The sequence below is a fragment of the Elephas maximus genome, chromosome X, assembly GCF_024166365.1.
Source record: "Elephas maximus indicus isolate mEleMax1 chromosome X, mEleMax1 primary haplotype, whole genome shotgun sequence".
NCBI lineage: Eukaryota > Metazoa > Chordata > Mammalia > Proboscidea > Elephantidae > Elephas > Elephas maximus.
This window is the reverse complement of record NC_064846.1, coordinates 52,223,445-52,245,982: the sequence shown is the minus strand read 5'-3', so window position 1 is coordinate 52,245,982 and position 22,538 is coordinate 52,223,445. Positions and strand designations below refer to the sequence as shown.

General features: G+C 41.5%; 1 protein-coding gene across 3 annotated transcripts in view; it reads left to right on the top strand.

Annotated features, from left to right (window-relative positions):
* Positions 1 to 3,550: 3,550 nt before the first annotated feature.
* Positions 3,551 to 22,538, top strand: part of NRK (Nik related kinase) — a 159,730-nt gene continuing 140,742 nt past the window's right edge. For all 3 annotated transcript variants that reach the window (XM_049872092.1, XM_049872091.1, XM_049872093.1), the window contains exons 1-2: positions 3,551 to 3,913; positions 13,622 to 13,687. In XM_049872092.1, the coding sequence (XP_049728049.1) occupies positions 3,857 to 3,913; positions 13,622 to 13,687 (123 nt within the window). In that variant the 5' untranslated portion in view covers positions 3,551 to 3,856. The remainder of the gene's footprint in view (positions 3,914 to 13,621; positions 13,688 to 22,538) is intronic.

Genomic DNA, 22,538 nt, shown 5'->3' with positions numbered 1-22,538 from the left:
TGCTCTTGCAGTGTAAATTTCCCCAGATTTTAGTGATTCTCAATTTTCATAAAAAAAAAAATATGCAGTCCTTAGTATACAAAGATGAAAGTGTTGAGTTCAGAGTTGTTTTTCCAGTAAAAGGCATCTCTGTCTGGGCAGGGGGAGGTACTATCAGGGGCCATAGTGTGGAGAGATTCACACTGGCCCACTGGGAGATCAAACCCATGCCCTTGGCACCATGTCTGCAGGATTCCTACCAACTGAATAACATTTAGCATCTCAGGTCTGTCTGCTAAGCACGATTGCTCAAAAACACAGCGTCCTTCAAGTTCTCACTGAATAAGGTTTGTTCCTAGCCAAAAAAATTCTCTGGAAGGAGCAGCAATGGATTTTTTTTTTTTTAAGAATAGAAAATTGCTGGGTTTTTTTTTTCTGGAATTTTCTTAAGCTTGAAATCCATGATTTTTCTCTGGGAGGTGATCCACTCAGTGATCTCAGCTCCAGCAGACCACTGGCTACTCTTAGGCTATGACTGGGTTCCATTTCTTTTTATAAAGTCCATGTTATTTCTGTTAGCAGGGATTGAGAGTTGAAAGGGGGAAGGGGGAACTGGATAGCTCAGGGGCCTAGCTAATGTCATCCGATCTCTCTTACTCTGAGGCTTTTTTGAATTTGGCTCCTCTTCACACAGTCTCAAAATATGCGCCGGTCCTTCAACAGTCATTGACAAGTGGGCTCTGGAGTCAGACTGAGTTGGAAGCCATTCTCCTCCAATTACTAGCTGTGAGGCGTTAGACAAATTGCTTCATCTCTCTGTGCCTCAATTTTTCTTGCCTATGAAATGGGAATAATAATAATAAAAGCCTGGAAGGGTTTTTGTCCAGATTAAATGAGGTGATACTTGCAAAGCACTTAAGCCAAATTACAGAGTAAGTACTCAGTAAATCTTAGCTGTTAAAAAAGTGCAAACAATCAAAAAGTTACAAACAGCTCAAGCCTTAAGATAACCGAACAAATTGGAAAAAAGATGGAATACGTATGGGACACGAAGTATTGGCAGAAGAGCCATTTCTGGGTAAAACACAATCTGACCAAATCCTGGACCCTTAACAGATTAGGGCAAAGGAGGGGGTTATTATTGTGCAGCTTGAGAATCGAAAAGAAACAGAGAAGAAAGAACGCCTTGGAAGAGGGGAGGAGAGACTACAGCGAGATGAGAGGGAAAGAAGCCCTGAAGTTGAAAAATAAGTGCCATATTTCAAGGTTGTGCCCAGGGTTCAGCCCCTTGCTTAGGGGCTATCCATTTGTCTTCTGTTCTGCTAGCCGGGTTGACCTTCCTCAAGTCTGCCACAAAAATTCTCATAATGTCAGTTTACAAGGCAAAGTTTCCATGCCTCTCTTTTCCTTGAACATAATAACTTCTAAAACAGGTAGTTCCTCTGTCAAGTTCTGGTCAAACTCCTAGCTTCCCTGCACCCCTCTTCAGGGGTCCCAACCTGCAATGTGGCTAATTAATCCCCATGGAGTCATGAAGCCGATAGCCTCCCACATCGCCTTGCAACCAGAGAGTCCAACGATCTAGTCTAGATTCTTTTGCCCGGTCTTGACTTGCCCCTTTAGACAGGCTAAAACAGCCTCTGCCATTGGGGGCCACGGGGCATTTCCCCACACCCTACTTTCAGCAAACTGCATTGTCAAAAAAAAAATAAATAAAAGTCTTAACTTATGAACGCTTCTGCCCTTTAGCAATGACTCTCTTCAGAGTTCCTTTAAATGTTGTATTTCTTGACTCTCATGACTTGATGCCTAAAAACTAAATATGTACGTAAAAGTGTAACTTTCTATTAACCAGTTCACCTGCCTTTCTCTAGTTACAAAAAGTGATTTTCAGACTCACATTTAACAAGTTCCAGCAGAGTTTTACTGATCATCTAGGAATTCTTCAATTGTGTTTTAAAGGGACAAGATTTTATGCGGTGGACTCGTCAGAATTAGCATTCTTGGAAAATGTAATTTCTGTAATGGTATATATAACGTTTGAATTAACGAGAAAATTCGATCCAGAATACCCGGGTTTATTTTTTGTGGGGGGTGGTGGAGGTGGTGGTTGATTTCTCCACACACGTTAACAGGGAATTTTCTTCATTTAGCAAGACCCGGTTCCTCAGACAGGCTGTGGCCATTACAGAGCTTACCGAGGCTCGAAGGCTAAGGAATGTAATGAACTCAAACTCCGGCGTTGAAACAGATACGAAATAAACAAAATCCACCAATATGTAAGGAGAATAATTACAAAACTTATGAGCGTGTGTCAGAAACGGTGAGCTCAAGGTCCGTGAGAAGAGTTTTTTCGAGAAATCTTCGTAGAGGAGGTAGAAATTCTGTAATTAAAGAAGAAAGAGAAACAGGAAATAAACCCCCCACATCGCGTTTCGACCCCAGAGTGCCGGTGCACGGAAAGCAGCCTGTGAGCTCCAGGGAAAGTGAGCAGCTTCAGGACATTTTCTGAAGTGCTTTTGCAGTGCAAAAGCTTAGAATGTGGTTAGTTTTACGCACCGACTTCTTTGCCATAATCGCTTGAAGGGGCGCCTTATTTCTCAAGGCGAAATCGTGTTTGTCAGATTCATTTAAATGGTGCATTCGACCCACTGCGCTTTAGGGGGGAAAGGAGGCGAACATCCTGGGTGCCCAAACGTTTTGCAATGAATGAGCGAATGAATGAAACTCAACCCAAGCGCTGGAGACTGGGAAGGACACAGGAACTTTCCTTGCGCTGCGAACGCGGCAATCTGCAAACTTGGGACTCGGGGCAACCTGGCTTTCAGAAACCTAAGTCCGTCTCCCCGAACCCTTAGCACCTGTTCACAGGGGCGGTTCCGAGTGAGCGGGCCCGGGCTTGGCACCAAATCGTCCCAGGCTAGAGGAAATGCGGCCCGCCGCCAGGAGACTTCGCAGCGCCCCGTCCACGCTGCACTGCCTTCCGCTAGAGCTTTCGAAGGCTGAACTCCGGCAGCACTCAGTACCCTCTCACTGCCTGCACCGGGGCTCGCCAAGGTTTGATTCCTAACCCAGTAGCGAGTCGCGTCCTTCTCTGACTCGATATGTCTTTGCAATAAACGGAGCAATAAAATTAGAAGAGCAGAAAGAGAAAAGTAGACATGAGAAAAGTCACTAGTGTTTCTTGGGGAGCCGAGGACGCGGGCTGTTTGGACTGTGGCAGAGCTGTGGGGCCCAGACTGGGAGCGACGCGGAGCGGGACCGGTTTTCCGGGGCTGGCAGCTGCCTCGAAAAAGTTTCCTGTGGAACACTCGCCAGCGGGGGTGGGGGTGGCGGGTGTAGCAGTGGACGTGGGAGGAGGCGAAAGGCTGGAGGGGGGGGCGGTCGCGAGGGGCCGGCTTGCAAACCGTTATAGTCCTTCGGCACCTCCCTGGGCTCGTGCCCCCCCTCGCCAGCCTCGCTGCGGCGCGGCTGCCCACCTGGCGACGTGACGCTGCACCAATCCCCTTCGAGCTGCTCCGGGGGCCCCCGTCGCACCGCCCCCCTCCCCACCCTGAAAGAGGCGCACCCGCCCTGGGCAGACTCTGCGCTCTGGCCGGCGGAGCACCCCTATTGCTTGTTGGTCTCCGGGACCAACGCTCAGGCGCTTCTCTTCTCCTAACCAAACTTGCTTTCCCGCCTCTGGAACTCCGGCTTCCCTCCTCTCCCAGCTCTTTTCCCTCCACTTTCTGCTCCTCTATCTCTAGCACCCCCAACCCTAGTCCCCCACTCTTTTTCCCAATCCCATCTCCCTTCCCCTTCAACTTCTCCTCTGCTTCCACTTCAGACACCCAGCGAGCGCCCACCTCAGTAGCCCGCTCCCGGAGGGCTCGAAGCCATGGCGGGACCTGGGGGCTGGAGGGACAAGGAGGTCACGGATCTGGGCCACTTGCCGGTGAGTAGAAAACGCCCACGGTCCCCGAAGTGCCCTCTTATGAGGGTTCTGAACACCAGGGGAGGGGGCGAACGCCTGTAAAACGGGCTGGGCCAGGACTTCGACGGGGCATCGGGCGCGGGAGGGGACCCCGGGAACGGGCGTGTAAAAAGACGCCCCCTGGGCACCGGGCTGCGCCAAACTCTTCCGAAAAGCAAAGAAATTTGGGGGAGGGCGTGACACAGGGGTGGTGCAGGCCCAAACAGCGCGCCCGTGGCCCCCTTGGCCTCTAGCGACGCTCCGGTACCTGTCCTAGTGGGGCGCAAGGCCAGGCCAAACAGCGTGAGGACGCGTGGCTTCCTGAGAGCACACCCTGCTGCCCCTCCCTACCCCCAACCCCCCGTCCTTGGTTCTTTTGCCAGCGGAGATGCCCACTCCCCGCGTGACTTTTACTTCTAAGTGACACGGCTAGAAAATTAATCAAAGTTTTGGAGTCTTACTTTCTCACCCTTTAATAGCACTTTGCAAAACCTTATTCTTGCCAGGGCAATGTTCCCCTATCTAGCGTTGCTGGAGCAAAAGAACTCGACGCTGCTGAGGGAAGAAGTGAATTCTACACCCCTCACCCCTTAAAAAAAAATATTGCGCTCCCAAGCTAACCAGATACTGCTGTTTCTCGTGGTTTTCGTTTGTGAGTTTTCCTGTTCCCGAATGCCTAGCTTTCCTCCGGTGTTGTAATTGATTGGTGAGCTATTATTGCTGTGGATATTAGTAGATTTATTATTTTAGTGGCGTCGCTTATTTTATTGGCATCTGGTTCCTGGCTGATACTGGATCCCACCCAAATCCGTTTTTTAAGTTCCCTTTTTAGATTGGCATTTCACTCGCACCCTCTCTTGAATGCAAAGGGCCCCTGGACTCTCAGAAAAGGAATAAGCAGGCACCATGCTGGAATGATCGCCAGGCAAGTGTAGTTCAGGGCAGTGGCCTGATTGCTTTGGGGAAAGCTAAATATTAACCTTGAGGTTATAGGACTATTCAAAGCAGCATTGCCTTAATTTTATACATATTTAGTATTTAAAGATTGTCTTCTTGATGATGTCAGAGGCCTGGCCCATCAACAAATGGAGTGTTCCCGAAGCCTCGCCTATATAATTTTATACTAGAGTGGGGTAGAGGTAGCGGGAGGTGTTGCACCACCTGAGTAATATTTTAGCAAATTAATAGACGTTAAAAAAAAAACTGCGATGCAAACATGTTGAATTATGAATATTGGCATTGCCTTAACTGACGCTGCTTCATAAAGTGAAGTCGCAGAACTTTATAAAAGTTAAACCTTTCTCCATCCCACTTGCACCAGAATTCATTCCTTTCTGTGTGCACACAAGAGATTTCTGGAATATGGGGGCCTCAATTGGTGGTTTCCTTTCTGAACAGAACTTTCATATCCAGATTAGATTTACTCCCAAGTAAAAGTATAAAACCAAAGAATGAAATGTTACCCTCCTCCAACCTTCTCTGTGTATGGTGGGGGAAAGGGGAAAAAAGCAAATTAGGGCAAATATGTGAAACCACACGTGGGCAAACTGAAATAAACTGCTTTCTAAAAATGACAAAGAGAGGAATAGGAAAGATCTCATAGAAATGATAGGGCAGGGAATTCCAAACCCAAGGAGAAAAAGAAGAAAATATTTTATTGCCACAAAAATGGGGGGAAATGGCCCAGACTAACTGACCCGGTCAGGGCTCTGGGATATAAGAATTTGGTGAGAACCGAGGAGATAAAAGGAAAGGCTCCAGCCTTTTTGCACTGCGGCCCAGTGGAGTATTACTTTTCTGGAGGTGAGGGGAAATGGGGTGAGGGAAAAAGATGAAGTTGGTTTTTAAAGTAGGAGCAATAGGGAGAAGACATTTTAACGTGCCCTTTAGGGACACAAAACTTCAGGGATTGCTACTTGCGCCCATTTTATAGACTTCAGGAACGCCTCATAGAGCCTTCTGCTTCTAAAAATTACTAAATTTCTCAACTGCGTATGGAAGCCATTTTTGTCTCATTGTGGAAGGCTTAGCCATCCAAACACATTATGCATAATTCTCCCCTCCAAACACCCAGGTTCAATCCCTAGGAAATCTAGAAGAACAGCACTCCCTTTAAAATTTCTTTTAGATCAAGTATTCAGAAAACCGGAAAAGTCCACTGTTGCTTTGGCCACTGAGGTATATACTGGAGGTTTGGGATTTTTTTTTTTTTAATTTATTTCCTGAGCCTCTGAAGAAGTAAAAGTAAATGAAGAGGCCAAGAGCTATCTAAGTCAGCAGTTTCGAAGTTTTCGTTTTTATGCAAAGTGAAGATGGAGATGACAAAGCAAGTAAAGAAACCTACATGTCCTAGGGTACCTTGCAATAAAATTGCAGAAAGTTGGCATCTGTTAACACCAAGTATACTATTTTGGCAATAGTCAGACAACAAGGGGAGATTCAGGACCTTAGAGTAAAGAATCCAAGAATTTTCGGTTAAAAAATCATGCAGAGAAGAGCAGAGTAATTAAAGATGGGTCTAGTTTAAACACTGATGCATCATCCCCTTTATAAGGCTGGCCAGCTAAGTGACCATAAGGCAAGGCCTCTTGGGAGAGGCCAGACTTGCTGTGCCAATTGGGATTTAGAGAAAGTTGAGGAAGGTTATCTGTAATTTTTATTAGTAGATAGCCATTAGGTATTATTTTTATACTTTAAATTGTAAGCAAGATTAGGCATATTGAGAATGGTTGCACAACTTGAAGAATGTAATCAATGTCACTGAATTATATATGTAGAAATTCTTGAAATTGGACATGTTTTGCTATGTATATTTTCACCAAAATAATTTTTTTTTTAATTGTAAGCAGGAGTGAAAGCTGGGAAAGTAGGGAAGGGGAGGATTAGATTTTTTTCTTTTCAGAATGCCTTGAAGTTAGAGACATAAAAGAGCCAACCCGATTATCAGAGACCAACCAGTCAACTCCATTATGTTTGTTAATTAAAGGGTGGCTCCAATTTTTCCTGAGTTGATAGTTAATAAGTATTTCTTATTGATGATAAAACAAACCAAAAAAAAAAAAAAAAGAAATGCAGAGATCTGTGGTTTGTGGTTCCTTTTTGAAAAGAGAATTGTAAAACCTTACGTTTTTATACATGCCTCTGTGTGTGTGTGTGTGTGTGTGTGTGTGTGTGTTTGCATATTCACCATATCTGCAGCAGTATCTGGGCATGTATGCATGTGTGTGTGTGTGTATTCCCCCCCCCAATAACGCCTGTGTTACCCAAATCTTGAGACTGGAAACTGTGTCTTCATCTACAAATCTGGCATGTCTTTCTCTATGATAGTTCCCTTTGCCTTCTGTGCCCAGTATGGTAATGACATTCCTCACGGCTGTGGTCTCGGTATTTGACACTGCCATGTGTAGTCCTAATCTATATTGGGGTCAGGATTAGACAGGCCTGGAGGGCAGTAGTGGCAGAGATGATCTGAAATAGCACATGATCCAAAATCTATATTTGAATTACATTAGGTTTATATTTAAATATAACTGCCAGCTTTCCCAGCCTTCTACCTCCCAGACCAAGCCTGCTTTCCATACTTCGCTCATGAAAACCTTCCCAGCATACCAAGTCCCTTAGCCCACCTGTTTTGAAGTAATTTTACATTTGAGTCTGCTAGGATTGATACATTTAGCATATGCTCCGTTACCTATCCTTGGGCATCACCTTAGTATAACAGTTTACTTCAATTTATTTGATTTTATTTTTCCAGTCTAGAGCAGTGGTTTTCACATGTTGGTGAATAAAAATTATCTGGGGATTTTGTTACAATGAAGATTCCTCGGACCTACTCCCAGCGATTGTGATTTCATAGTTCCATGGTAGGACCAAAGAATCCTTATTTTTAAGTAGATTCTGTTGATGAGTCACACGTAGAGGGAGTTCATGCACCCCACAGTTTGAGAAACACTGGTCTAGAGAAAGAGACCTCCCTTTCTAAACTCGCCACTTGAATTGTAAAGCCCATTCTTCCAAGTGTCTCTGAAACTCATTCTGGCACTTCACTTTGCCATATCCACCACCTTCAGGCTCTCTCTTCATGATTTTTTCCCATAAAATCGCTATTTGTAGTATTAAAAAAAAAGAAGAAGAAGAAAACCTCTGCTATCGCCTTATAGGTACTATGCAATTTCTTCCCTTCCTTTTGCTGCCTGCCTATTGGAACATATTCTCTCACTCTCCTTCTTTACTGTCCCAAATCTGAAATCACCTCAAATTTGACCAGCGACTTTCTTGCTACCCCTGTTGACCATTTATCGGTCCCCTTTCTCCTTAATCTCTGCCATATTTCGTCCTGTAGATCATCCTCTGCCTCTGAAAGTCCTCCCTTGGCCAGTAAACACTGCCTTCTAGTGGTTCTTTTCTTCCTATTACCCCCCCCAACCCTTAATAAAAGTATCCATCAAGGTGCTCACTCTTTCCCCTTTCCTCTGATTTCAAAAGACAGAAACAACCCCCAAAATTCTGGGTTTTAGGGAGCAGCCAGACAAGGATGTCTAAATTGCAGGAGATAATTGAGATACACAGAAAGATTAAAAAAAACGTATAAATTATTTGCCTAGTAGTTTATGGTTCAGAAACGTTTTATGACTCAGGTTTTTAGGGATTACATTTGAGAACAGCTTTTACAGAGCTAGGGTTTCTTGTTTTCTGCCCATATTGTTTACTCAAATGAGACACCAAAGCATAACGAACCCCCAGGTCTCCATGTTGATATAGCAGTCATACATATAAAGATATTTTCTAGTTTTCTTCTTATCTTGGGGTGGCAGAGTAGAGGAGAAGACCAAGTAGTCATGGAGACGTCTCTGGTGGGGACCTTTTACTTTCTCCATGACCAAAAAGAAGGTTCCTTTTCAATGCTTCCTTCCTTGGGGTTCCAGAATGAACTTGCTCTGACTATAATTCAGTGGAAAATATTATATAAAAAATTGAGTCTTATTATCTTGGTAATTAGCTTAGTCTCTTGCCTGTTTTTCCTAGTTCAACAAATATTTAATCTGGAGACATAATAGCGTGGAGTTGGGGGAACAAAAAATATTACTTAAAACTAATAAAAATATAGCCTTAGAATAGATAAGTACTTCCTTGAGTTGCCTTTAAGAACAGAGTAGATTAAAAAATGAATCATTATTTTATTAAATGTGAGCACCAGGACAATTAAGACGGTTTGATCATTTGCAAGCAGGAAGCTGTTTCCTAACAAGTTGAATGTGGATAAAATAAAGCTTCCATGAACCTCCACAGATATTTTGTTGTCCCAGTTCATTTCCTTGGTGTCTCTTTTGAGTAATTACATGTTGTTGTTAAGTGCTGTCCAGCTGGATCCAACTCATAGAGACCCTGCGTATAATAGTATAAAACGTTGCCCGGTAACTGGATACCTGAGCCCAAATCTGCGTAAGGTACCTATGTTATTGAGGGCTAGAAAAAGGATTAAAGAAATGTAACACTGTGCTCAAAGATTCAGAAATAAAGGTTGGACAAACAATATAGTAATTCTCTACTATATGGTGTTTTTTGCAGCTAAGATGTAGCCTTGACTATAACAAAGAATGGTTCACCAGTAGGAATCAGCTAACATATTTGATTCTTTTAACGGATGCCCAGCGACTGTTTCTCCAGAGTAAATAATTTCTAATATAAGTCCCTCAATCATATCCTCCAAAGAAATATGCCAAAGTGATAAAGTCTTCAAGCCAATCCTTAGTAACTCCTTTGTTGGCTAACATTTCCCTATGTATCTCTCAATGACTTATAACAAAAACGGTATGTTTAATATCAAGAGTCCTGTAATAATCTAATTCTACGTCCCCAGAATTCTCGAAATTGTAATTTTAAATAACTTTTACATTTTCCTAGGAGCCTGTTCCCTGAATTATTTGCTTATTAATACTATTGTGAGTATTGTGACATTAATTTTGATGATAATTTTGAGGAATTACACGGCTGCTTTCTCTAACAAGAGTTGTATCAATCTACTGGAAACATCTGGATTTTAGAATGGTGGAATCTGATTTTTTTTTCCTATAGAACTTTAGAGCTGAGAAATCACCTAACAGAGCACTTGCATTTTATATGTAAGAAAACTGAGTCCCCGAGAGAGTAAATGATGCTCATGTAGATAATTAATGGCAGAGCTGGGGCTAAAACTCAAGTTGCCTGACACTGTCCAGTTGAGTACATGTTGACTGAAGTAATCCCGGAGCTGTGTCATTTTCCTATGACAGTTCTGCTAGATGATGCAAATATCACATCAATTTTAAGTAGTCTGTAATTTCAGCCATGTACTTTGCATGTACTCAACAGTTTTTCTGTTTAGCTCTCATTTAAAGATGATAAAAATGTTTGTGTACATAAAATGTGCTTTCTAAAAATTTGCCAATGCCCCCACCATATTATATATAAATAGGCATCTACTCATGTCTCATATCAGTTTGGCTGAAATAGGAGAACAGGCTGATAGCCTAAAAATTTAAGCAGTGATAAAACTAAAGAAACTATGTTTTGTTGTGAACAAGAAAGGAATACCTGTATTTTAAGGTAAGAAAACAATGTTTGAGGATGGATATGGAAGCCTTAAGAAGCTGTCTCTAAACACATTATACATATATTTTTTCTCTTATGATGTCATATTAGGATTAAAGCACAGGAAAAAAAATCAGTAAATGTATGGCATGGTAATGTATTCAGCTGAAGCAAAGATTAACTTAAATAAACAAAAACATTGTCTAGTTTTTCCCCCCCAAATTTATATTCTTTTAATGCCATGATCTTGCTTTGTTAATCATATTTAGAAAGACAATATTTCTTAGGCGTTTCTATTACATAAATAAGTCATCTAGATTTTATATCCGCTATTTACTCATCATAGCTGTATGTTAAACTTTCTGCCTGTCTGGTTAGCACTCAAAAGATGGATATTAAAAAAGAACTTCAGTGGTAAGTAAATTAGTTTATTTCTATTTTAATTATTTTTCTGATTACATCATGAATATAGTTCAGCTTTACATAATTGTATGCATTTTACAACTTTACAAGAATTAATTACACAACCACTTAACATTCATATCATTTGTTATGGATTGAATTGTGTCTCCCAAAGATGTGTATCAACTTGGCTAGGCCATGATTCCCAGTATTGTGTGATTGTCCACCAGTTTGTCATCTGATGTGATTTTCTTCTGTGTTGTAAATCCTACCTCTAGGATATTAATGAGGCAGGGTTAGAGGTAGCTATGTTAATGAGGCAGGACTCGATTTACAAGATTAGGTTGTATCTTGAGTCAATCCCTTTAGAGATATAAAAGAGAGAACCAAGCAAAGAGACAGAGGGACCTCATGCTACCAAGAATGAAGAGCCAGGAGGGGAATGCATCCTTTGGACCCTGTGCTGAGAAGCAACTAGACCAGGAGAAGATAGATGACAAGGACCTTCCCCCAGAACCAACTGAGAGAGAAAGCATTCCTCCGGAGCTGGTGCCTTCAATTTGGACTTCTAGCATCCTAGACTGTGAGAAAATAAATTTCTGTTTGTTAAAGCCATCCACTTGTGGTATTTCTGTTACAGCAGCCCTAGATAACTAAGACAGAATTTGGTACAGAGAGAGTGGGGTGCTGCTCTAACAGATAACTAAAATATGGAAGCTGTTTTAAAACTGTGAATGAGTGCAGGCTGGAAGAGTTTTAAAGTGCCTAATAATAAAAGCCTAGATTACCTTGCAGAGACTGTTGGTGGAATTATGGGCATCAAAGACAATTCTGGTGAGTATTCAGAAGAAAGTGAGGAGCGCTGTTATACCAGAGACTGTGCAGACAGCAATAAGCAGCAGCAGAGAACCAGCAGCAGCAGAGCCAGGAAAACAGTGCAGCACAGTGCTGGAGCCAACCCACAGAGCGAGAGAGCTGAGTGCCTGTGCGCAGGAGGCTTCCTGGCGGAGTGAGGTGCCTCAGGGCACTTATTGACGAAGCTAGGTTTGCGGACTCACCGAGGAAGAGAGCTGAGCAGCTTCTGGTCGAAGTTTACTGGTGAAGTAGGTTGCCTCCAGGCACTTATAGGTGGAGCTACAGAGCTTTGGAACACTTGTCCCAGCAGGGCTGAGGCAGGCAGAGAGGCCCAAGGGGCTGAGAGGCCAAGAAACCAGGAAGTAAAAGATGAAGAGACAACCCAGGAAGCAGAGCTGCCTCAGTCTCAAAGGGTAGGTCCACAGTCTGAGGTCTCAAAGGGTAGAGCCACGACCTCTGGGTTGTCAAAGGGTGGGGCCGCAGCCTCTGGGGTGTCAAAGGGTGGGTCCAGGCCTACTAGATTTCAAAGAGTCAGATCTTCACCAACTCAGTTCAGGAGTGTGGGCCTGCTGTTCACGAGTGCCAGTGGGATGGGGCCAGATCCACTGCCCAGAGCTGAGAGGTGGGGCTGTCATGCCCAAGGGGCAGAAGAATGGTCCTGCAGGGGCCAAGGGTGTAGGATCACTACTCAGATGAGCTAGGAGAATGGGCCACCCAAATCCAAGGGGAGCAGACCTGCTGTTCCTGTGGGCCTGGAAGGTAGAGCTGAAGCCCAGGGCCAAGGGGCCTCTACCCAGTATGGTCAACACCCAGAGTTTGGAGGGCAGGGCCATTGCCTAAGTGGTCTCAGAACAGAAGATTATTTTCAAGCCTTGAGAGCTAATGTAATGTGTTCTGCTGACTTGCTTGGTGCCTGTTATCCCTTCTTTCCCTCCAGTTTCTCCTGTGTGTAATGGAAATATCTAGCTTGTGGCTATTACACCATTGTGCTTTGGAAGCAAATAACATGTATTCTCTGTTTCACAGGTGAAGAGGAATTTTTGAATTTTGAACTTGAAGTTGATTTAAGACTTTTGCTGTAATATGATGGGGTGAATGTGTTTTACTTGTGGCAAGGACATGAATTTTGGGGGCCAAAGGGTGGAATGTTATGGATTGAATTATATCCCCCCAAAATGTGTGCCAACTTGGCTAGGCCATGATTCCTAGTATTGTGTGATTGTCCACCATTTTGTGATCTGATGTGATTATCCCATGTGTTGTAAAGCCTACCTCTATGATGTTAATGAGGCAGGATTAGACGTAGTGATGTTAATGAGGCAGGCCTCAATCTACAAGATTAGGTTGTTTCTTGAGTCAGTCTCTTTAAAGATATAAAAGAGAGAAGCAAGAAGAGAGACAGAGGGACCTAATGCCACCAAGAATGAAGAACCCAGAGGGGAGTGCATCTTTTGGACCCAAGGCCCCTGTGCTGAGAAACTCCTAGACCAGGAGAGAATTGATGACAAGGACCTTGCCCCAGAACCAATTGAGAGAGAAAGCATTTCCCTGGAGCTGGTGCCCTGAATTTGGACTTCTAGCCTCCCAGATTGTGAGAGAATAAATTTCTGTTTGCTAAAGCCGTCTACTCGTGGTGTTTCTGTTATAGCAGCAGTAGATAACTAAGACACCGTTGTTTCCTTTTTATAAATGATTACACTCAGTCCAAGGAGATTGTGATGTGTATTCTTTTGCTAAATAAGCTTCAGATTCTTCCCATGAAAATTCTAAGGGAACAAAGCAGTTTGGAAATACCACTCCAGCTACTTGAATGCTTACCTATATTTTCAACAAGAATGACAGTTTTTGTTCTACTTTTTGCAGGATCCAACTGGAATATTCTCACTGGACAAAACCATTGGCCTTGGTACTTATGGCAGAATCTATTTGGTAAGTGGAGTTAGCTTAATCCTTCATTTTCTAATAGCAGAAATAATTGTGAGTCAAACCCCCAAACTGCAAATCAAATAATGTAAAATATAATACCTCACCTTGAGAAATGAATCAAATTAAGTAAGAATTATTGTTTATTATTACAAAAGGAATGGATTGTTCAATCTATAGTGAACCAAACAACCATACGTAAGATCTATAATTTATTAGCAGAAAGAGAATAAGATAAAATCACAATGGAAAAAAGGAACTAATTTAAGTAAGGTGTACCCAAATGAAAATGTCACTTGCTTTATGTTATACATCCGTATCATTCTAATTACCCATATTCAACTTTTAAACTGAATGTTCTAAAATGAAAAGTTTTCATTACATTCCATTTCATACTGTGTACATGAGTATACATGTGTAAGAGGGTTTGCGGAAGAATCTGTCAAAAAAAGTTCTGCATTTATTTAATGATTATTTATTAAACACCGAGTATGTGGCAGGCACTGTGACAGTCTCTGGGAATAAAGTGATGAACAAAACAGACAAGACTCATGCTCTCCTGGGTCTTATAGCCTAGAAATGAGTAAGTAGTTACGTATGTGTATGTGCGGAGGGTGGGGTGGGGGAAAGCACATATGTTACATAAATAAGCACACAGATAACTGAGTAATTACAACTATAAGATATGGTCTGTAAGAAAATTCCCAGTGATGTGCAAGGATAGGACAGGGTGACCTCGTTTTGATTTATATTGAAGGGTCAGTGTTGGGGAAGTGACATTTAAACTGATACCATGAGGAGAAATGAGCTAATCAAGATGTGGTTGTGTAGGATGATATGAATGCATTCCAGGTAGAGGTACTCTTCCCCTACTCTCTAATATGGGGAGTTTTGTATAAACACAGTGCTGCCCTTCTTAGGCCTGTTCCTCAAAAACCAGATCACTGTCCCTAGGCCAATCCTTTCTCTAGACTGATCACAGGTCTTCTACACATAGGTTATGTAGAGGTGTCTTGTTGTACACCCAGAGGAAGGAGATTTTTTGTAATTCAGATGCAGATATGTTGTGCATGTTACCTCAGTTGTATCATAGACTGGGTGACTAGTTTACATTTGTGTGATCTGGATCAGCTGTGCCATCTTATATAGAGACATCTATGCATAGACAGAAAAATTCTTTGTCTTTATGTCATATTTATAGTATCCATGGCTGTATACGTATTTTGGAGCCCTGGTTGCGAAGTGGTTAAACATTCGGCTGCTAACCAAAAGGTCAGCAGTCAAATCCACCAGCTGCTCCTTGGAAACCCTACGGGGCAGTTCTACTCTGTCCAGTAGGGTCTCTATGAGTCAGAATGGACTTGATGGCAGTGGGTTTGGTGGTTTGGGTTATACGTATTTTAATTCTTGAGGGGTGTGTGTGTGTGTGTGTGTGTGTGTGTGTGTACGCATTCTTATTAGGAGGTATAGAACTCTCTCCGCCACCAGATTTTAGAAGTAAAAACCTCGGTGTCACATAAAGTAAAAAGCAAAGGTAAGTTTAGGTAACATGGGAAGATGGTTTCTCATCATCAGCTATCAACTGTGTTGCCATAAAAAAAGAAGAAAAGTCAAGAAGGTAAAAAAGGTAAGTTGTGCATGACAATTTCCTTAAAAGAATAAAAAAAAAAACCCTCAGGTTTATTGAGGTGTACTATATATATGGTAAAAATTCACCCCTTTAAGTGTACTTCATGTCACATCCTTTGGACATGTTATCAGGAGGGACCACCCTTGGGTGCTGTGTTCTGGGGATATGTGTGTGTGTGTGTGTGTGTGTGCACGCACGCACATGTGCATGGGCATATTTGTCTGTTTTTCATTCTCTTTTTTCTTTGTGTTTCAATTTGGATCAACTATTTTTCTCTCTCTTCAGTGTCAATGATTGTTTTCTCAGGTATTTTGAGTCTGCTGATGAAACTCTCAAAGGCATTTTTCATCTGTATTGCTATGTTTTTCATTTCTAGCATTCCCATTTGAATTTTTCTTATAGCTAATAGCCCTGCTGAACTTTCCCATTTGTGCATGTTTTCTATATATTCCACCAAAGCTTTTCACATATTAATCACCCCAAACCCAAAAAACCCACTGCTGTCGAGTCGATTCCGGCTCATAACGACCCTATAGGACAGAATAGAACTGCCCTACAGGGTTTCCAAGGAGCGCCTCGTGGATTTGAACTGTCGACCTTTTGGTTAGCAGCCAAACTCTTAGCCACTGCGCCACCAGGGTTTCCATATTAATCATAGTTTTATTAAATTCTGTGATAGTTTCAGCGTCTAGATCATCTCTGAGTTTGGTTATATGGATTACTTTTCTCTTGAGAGTGGGCTTTTTTTCCCCTTGCTTTTTTATGTATCTCAAAATTTTTGTTTGAATGCCGGACATAGTATATAGAACAGTAGAGATGAAGTAAATAGTATTTACACCTCAAAATGGGCACACTTTTCCTGCTAGGCAGTTAATGTGGGACGTTGAGCCAGTCTAATTAGGAGATGAACCAGGCTTGGTTTATGCTGTTTCTGTGGTTATTTTCAGTTCACCACCTGCTTCAGATTCCTGTTACCTTGTGCTTAGAGTGAGGCTGGTTTGATGGAGGGTTTTTCTCAATGTTGCTGCTCCACCCTCAGCTTTAGACCTTCCCTGTGCACCTGTGCCCCCATGCTCTTTCCCTTCCCCTAGTGGTATACTACTAGTTTTTTTTTTTTTAGTGGTATACTGCTTCTTATTCAATGCTTGCTAGCCTGGTGGGTGGGTGTGTGTCTCTGTGTCTGTGTGTATTCTCTGTTTTCCTAATTCAACCTCACTCTTAGGCAGACCCCACGCCTCTGGGAGTGGGGTTTTTCTTAGTTATCCTTCCCCACCCAAAGTAGGACACTTATAATGGTCTGGGCCCAGACCTAATTCCCCTCCCTTAGAAGTAGAGGCCTTTATTCTTTTACCTTTCCCCAGCTGTAGTAGCTCTTCATCTGTACCCTGGAGGTGACAGAGTTTGCTGCCCTTCCCCTAGGGTTCGAGGCTTTTGTTCCTTAGGGAAAAATAAACTGGGCATGATTTCATGCCTTTCTCACACTGGTGACTTCTCTCCACCACGCCTGAATCACAAGTCTGTGGAGAAGAACCTGCAAGTGTGTATGGATTCCCCAGTGTTTGTGACTCCCAGGGGTTCTGTACTCTCATGATAGCCCATACTTGGCCTTTAGAAATTCAGTTAAAAATTTAACTGAATTATTTTTACCTGTTTCTATGGTGACTTCATCTTCCTCCTGCTGCCACAGGTGAGCCAGTACTTTCTTCAAACTTCAGGCTAGTTAGTTGCCCTGAGACTTCATTTTTCTGATGGGCTCAATCAAGAAAGTTATGATTTTGTAGATTATTCAGCTTTTTTTTTTTGTTAGAGTGGGAATGACAGTCTTTCAAGCTTTCCACGTCCTCATTAGAAGCCATATGTCCATGTCAATTCCTTTCAACTGAATCTTCATGAAGTATCTACCATATGCTAGGTCCCACACGCATTTATAATTCCTAAGAGTTTTATGTATAAATGTTCAGATCCCGAGGTAGAGAATACCCCCACCATCAGATCTTCAAAGTAGAAACCTCTATACGTACATATTGTATGTACATTCTGATTACAGCTATGTTAAAACATGCTTATGAAAAACGGTGAAGTAACTGGTTACAGAAGTGAGATATTGTGTTGAATTTTTTCCGTTCTACATTTTATAATGTCTGTAATGTTATATTACTTAGGTAAAGAACATAACACACACGTGTATGTATAGATCTTAAAGTATATCTTTAAATATAATATATATTTATCTTATGCATATATTGTAGACAGTACCAAATGCTGTATGAATACTCTATACGAGAAAATGGAAGCATGATACCATTCAAAATTAATGTCAAGTGTGACTCATAGAGTCCTTTTGATTTTTCAGTGCTGCCAACCGCATCCCCTACTGGTGTTTATTTTGGTTAAAATCTCTCCAGTATCTTCCAGCTTGTTTCCAAGGCTTCGGTCCCTGGCAGGTTTCCAGCTGTCTGCTGAGGCCTGTGCACATTACAGTGAAGGCTAGGTTGCACACTCCTCATTGTAACCCTTTTTCTTTTAATTAGGTGCCTATCCTCCCACCCTTTCCCACCTCCTGCCAGTACAAACCTCACTTAAAATTGTGGGTTTTATTTCTCTCTCTCTCTTTTAGGAGAGAGAAATAGTGTTCTTCCGAATTCCCCCAGTAGAGTTAGAAAATGTCATTTCCTCTTCACCTTTAGCTGCTTAAGGATCATCCTTTGAATTGGAGGAGTATTTAGAATTTGGTCCTGTGAAACCATATTAGCAAAAAGAAACTAGGCTGGAATTTACTTTCTAAGGGTACTATTTAAAAAAAAAACAAAACAAAAAAAGAACAATTTTCCAAAGAGCAGTGTACACAGAGAGACCACGGTTGTTTTTTAAACTATTAAGAAAGAGTCCAGTGCTCTTTAGGGTTGCCCAGTGGGAGTTGGCAACCTGACTGTGCCTCTAATTGACACTAAACAGGTCGCTTCACATTTCTGGTCCCATTTCCTCAACAATAATATAAATGTGTTAGACTAGATAATCTTCAGGGTTTCTTACGGATCTGAGAATTGCCTGGCACTCAACAAAATGGAAGCTATTCTTATTCATACAGCCATCAGTGTAGTAATAACTATCCTATAGTCCTTTCAGAAACCCTGGTGGTGTAGCAGTTAAGAGCTACAGCTGCTAATCAAAAGGTCGGCAGTTCGAGTCCATCAGGCACTCCTTGGAAACCCTATGGGGCAGTTCTACTCTGTCCTTTAGGGTTGCTATGAGTCGGAATTGACTCGATGACAGTGGGTTGTTGTTTTTTTTTTAATAGTCCTTTTACCACCTAACATAATGGAAGTTGATTATTGGTTATTAGTTGCAGTAGTTAAACATTTCAGTAAATAAAATGATTTTCCTCATATTTCCCCCCGCCTTAGTGGTTAAGAGCTTGGCTGCTAACTAAAAGGTCAGCAGTTCGAATCCACCAGCTGCTCCTTGGAAACCCTATGGGGCAGTTCTGCCCTGCCCTATAGGGTCATGATGAGTCAAAATAGACTCGATGCAATGAGTCTTTTAACTACAATGACACCCAATACTAATGCAAAACTGGATAGCAGGTATATTGGGAAGAAAGAGATGCTTCATTATATACAACTCTTAACTAATACTGTTTTGTTAAACATAGTACTAGGAAGGTAGGACAATGAACTGACTCTGTAGAATGAAAGCTTGCCTTGATCTTCATAAGGTCTTGACTACATCCCTAACCTCCATCACCTATTCTCACATTGGCATTTGCCGGTGGTAAGGACAGAAAAAGGAATGGGAAAAGGTTCAAGGCAACCTTTTTAAACAAAGGAAAAATTCACCTGAAAAGAGGATAAATCTCTATGGTTGGGTCTAAAGCCTAATTGCCACAAGTGCCTGGCACATAGTTTATTAATTAATACTAGTAGGTGGAAAAAAGATGGTCATAAATTTATTATTGTTCAAAAACTTAAAAACATACCTTGGGCATAAGTAAGTATCCATTCTTAAGGGGTTAGAGCAGTCATCTGTCCCATGGTAGTCAGTAGATTAAGTCAGGTATATAAAGGTGTATCGTTACAGTCATGAGCAAATTCCTGAATACCTTACACTCTGAAAGTGTACCATTGTATATGAAAAATGCTTTTCAAAATAATGTCCAATGAATCCCTCTTAAATTTGTTTTTTTTTTAATTGCTACTTGACACATTGTTTTTATTTGCAAGCCTCACCAAACAGGTGAGGTTTAGGTTTTATTAGTTAATGTTTTCTGGATTTGAGGTTAGGACTGGTAATGGGAACAGAAGGGAAGGAAGAAATGCTGTCCTTAAAAGTTGATGACACATGATTTATGATATTTTAAATTAAGTTACAGAAACATGGTACTGACATTTGGGTTGCTAAGCCACTAGGCCTATTGGATAGGGGTTTGAGTATTTTTCCTTTCAGGCTGAAATTATACTGTTTATTTGCCTACCAAATGTCTAGCACTGTGAATGCTTTCTTTTTAGGTAGGAAAGTTTCCTCACATCCTTGCCATTTTGCAAATATAGCTCAATTCAGTCAGCCAACAAATATTGCTTGAGCGCCCATAAAGTGCATAACACTGTGCATTTCTTTATACATTGCAAGCCTCAGAAGCAGAAGCTGGGTTGAGGCCAGAGGCATACCAGGTTGTTGTTTCTTCCTAGTGCAGTACCATAAGTCCAGTGCCACCTCTTCATTCCCACCTTCTCCCTATGATATCACCCCCTGTAATGCGCCTCAAATAAAGATAATATGCCTCAGAAGGAGGGATTGGTCTTTCCTAAGTCACCCTCAGTCAGCATAGGAAACACTTAATATAGCTATTCAAAAAAACATTGTGTTGAACGATTAAAATTTTCTATAATAAAATGTCTTCAAAAATGTATTTATTGAATGCCCACTCCGTCCCAAGTACTGTGCAAGGCACTAGGTGCTAGTTATAATGATCAGAAAAAATTTAGGGGGAGACTCACTCCTGTTGATTCAGTGTTAGTAGGGACAAGGAAGAGGCATTTCCCATGTGACTATGGCTTCTGTATTTGAGGAAGGATTGATGGATAACAGAAAGGAAGGGGAGAGATAGGTTGAGATGGGGTAAAAGAAAGGATCCCTGAGTGGTGCAAATCATTTGCACTAGACTACTAACAAAATGGTTGGTGGTTCAAATCCACCCAGAGGTGTCTCAGAAGAAAGACCTGGCAATCTACTTTCCTAAGATTACAGCCATTGAAAATCCTTTGCAGTGGAGTTCTACTCTGAAACGTGGGGTTTCCATGCTTCGAAATTGACTCAGTGGCAATGCATTTGGGGTAAAAGAAGTGAGGAAATGGTGGTGCAGTTTTTCATCCTGGATGTAGACATGCCTAATGAACCTTCTAAATGAGAACCCAGGAACAAGTTTTTCCTCAATAAGAGAACAGAGGTTAAGTATTTGCAGTGGGGGTAAAAAGAAGCAGAATAAAAAAATTGTGACTCAGGGGACCAAATGAGTGGAAAGTGCTGAGGCTTAAAGGCCTTGGAGAAAATGTAATATTTCTATCTTGGCCATGACATCTCTCCAGCCCTGAAATATCACCCAGGCCTCGAGTTGTAGGCTTGCTTTTTTCTTTCAGTATTATACCAGAATTTACATCCGGCTCCCAGTGAATCTCGGGAGAGGAAGAAGCAGTTAGTAGCGTGATAGGAACTAAAAAGGGGAAAGTAAAAGTCATATGGGAGGTTTGTGTTCTCAAGAGGCCACAATTAAATTTTTCCACAACTACTCTAATCTGTTTAATAAGCCCACAGATGTACTTGCTGAGAAATTTAAATTCTGTATTTGGCGTGTTACGGTAAGGCAAAAATCATTACCTCATATATTCAGATAACTTAACTAAGTTGGTTTTTATAAAGTTGTTCAGGGGCAGGAAAGAAAAATTTAAATGTTTGGAGAGAAATATGCATTTCTAAATAAAAGCCAAGGCTAATAAACTCTTTATAACATGGTGGTTTTAGTCAGATAACAGTCCCAATTATTATACAAATCTTTATAAAATGTAAGTATAACTCTTTGTGTGTGGGGGGGGATAATGTAGTTACTTAAAAATAGGCATACAAAGTTGTCTGATTGATGTTTAGCTTATATACTTGAAAGGTGTTTTTTCTTATGTCGGTCCTATGGAAATTTATATGGAAAAAGTTTTTATGAATCACTTTAAAGAGTCATCAGGGTTGGTGGGGGCACTGTAAGAAATATGAAGGCGGTTGAAGTATCAAGAGTTCTTGATTTCTTTGATCCTCTAGTAGTTGACAGTAAAAAAAAAACCAGTTAGCTAGGTATTTACTGTGTTTAATGAAACAAACCCTTTGGAAAATAGCATTTAGGCAGTTCTTACTCTTGAAATAAAAATGACTCTTAACTCAGTTTTAGGATGAGACTTTCCAGCTTTCTATAATTTTTGTTTATCTGGTCTAAAGTGCTTTTGGAGCCCTGGTGGTACAGTGGTTAAAGCACTTGACTACTAACCGAAAGGTCAGCAGTTCGTTCCACCAGAGAAAGATGCGGCAGTCTGCTCCCGTAAAGATTACAGCTTTGGAAACCCTATGGGGCAGTTCTACTCTGTCTTACAGTGTCACTATGAGTCAGAAACTACTGGACGGCAATGGGTTTGGTTTGTTTTTATTTAAAGTGCTTTTGTGGGTGATGCAAAAATTGCGTTTAGAAATTAATATGCCACTGTAGCTCTCTGGGGTGCCAGAGGAAAAGTGGAAAATCTTACAGTTTTATGTGGCTGGAGCTACTCTGAAGGCAGGCAGTAAGCTATTCTTACTAAAAAAGACCTGTAAGAAAAATTACACTAAACTATCAAAGGATATGAAAAAAGATATCAGCAGTTCCTCACCTCTAGTCTTATTTTTCCCTGCTCAGCTACCACCCAGGTTATAATAAATTCCCCCTCTACCAGAGCACGGAGAAAGAGAGGGAAATTAAAAAAAAAAAAAAAAAAGGAGGGACAAGTCGTATGTCATTTCAATTGAAGAAATAATGATATGGAGGTGGCTTATGTATAATTTGTGCTGGAAAAATATTTTAAAAAGCTCCTTTTAAGTATGTCCTTTTTAGGTAGAGTCCCTTTATGGCTAGGAAAAGGAGGTTGGATTATTCAGGGTCCCCTGAGGGAAAAGAAGATTGATTATATTCTAAGCACTGCCAGTAACATTTTGTAT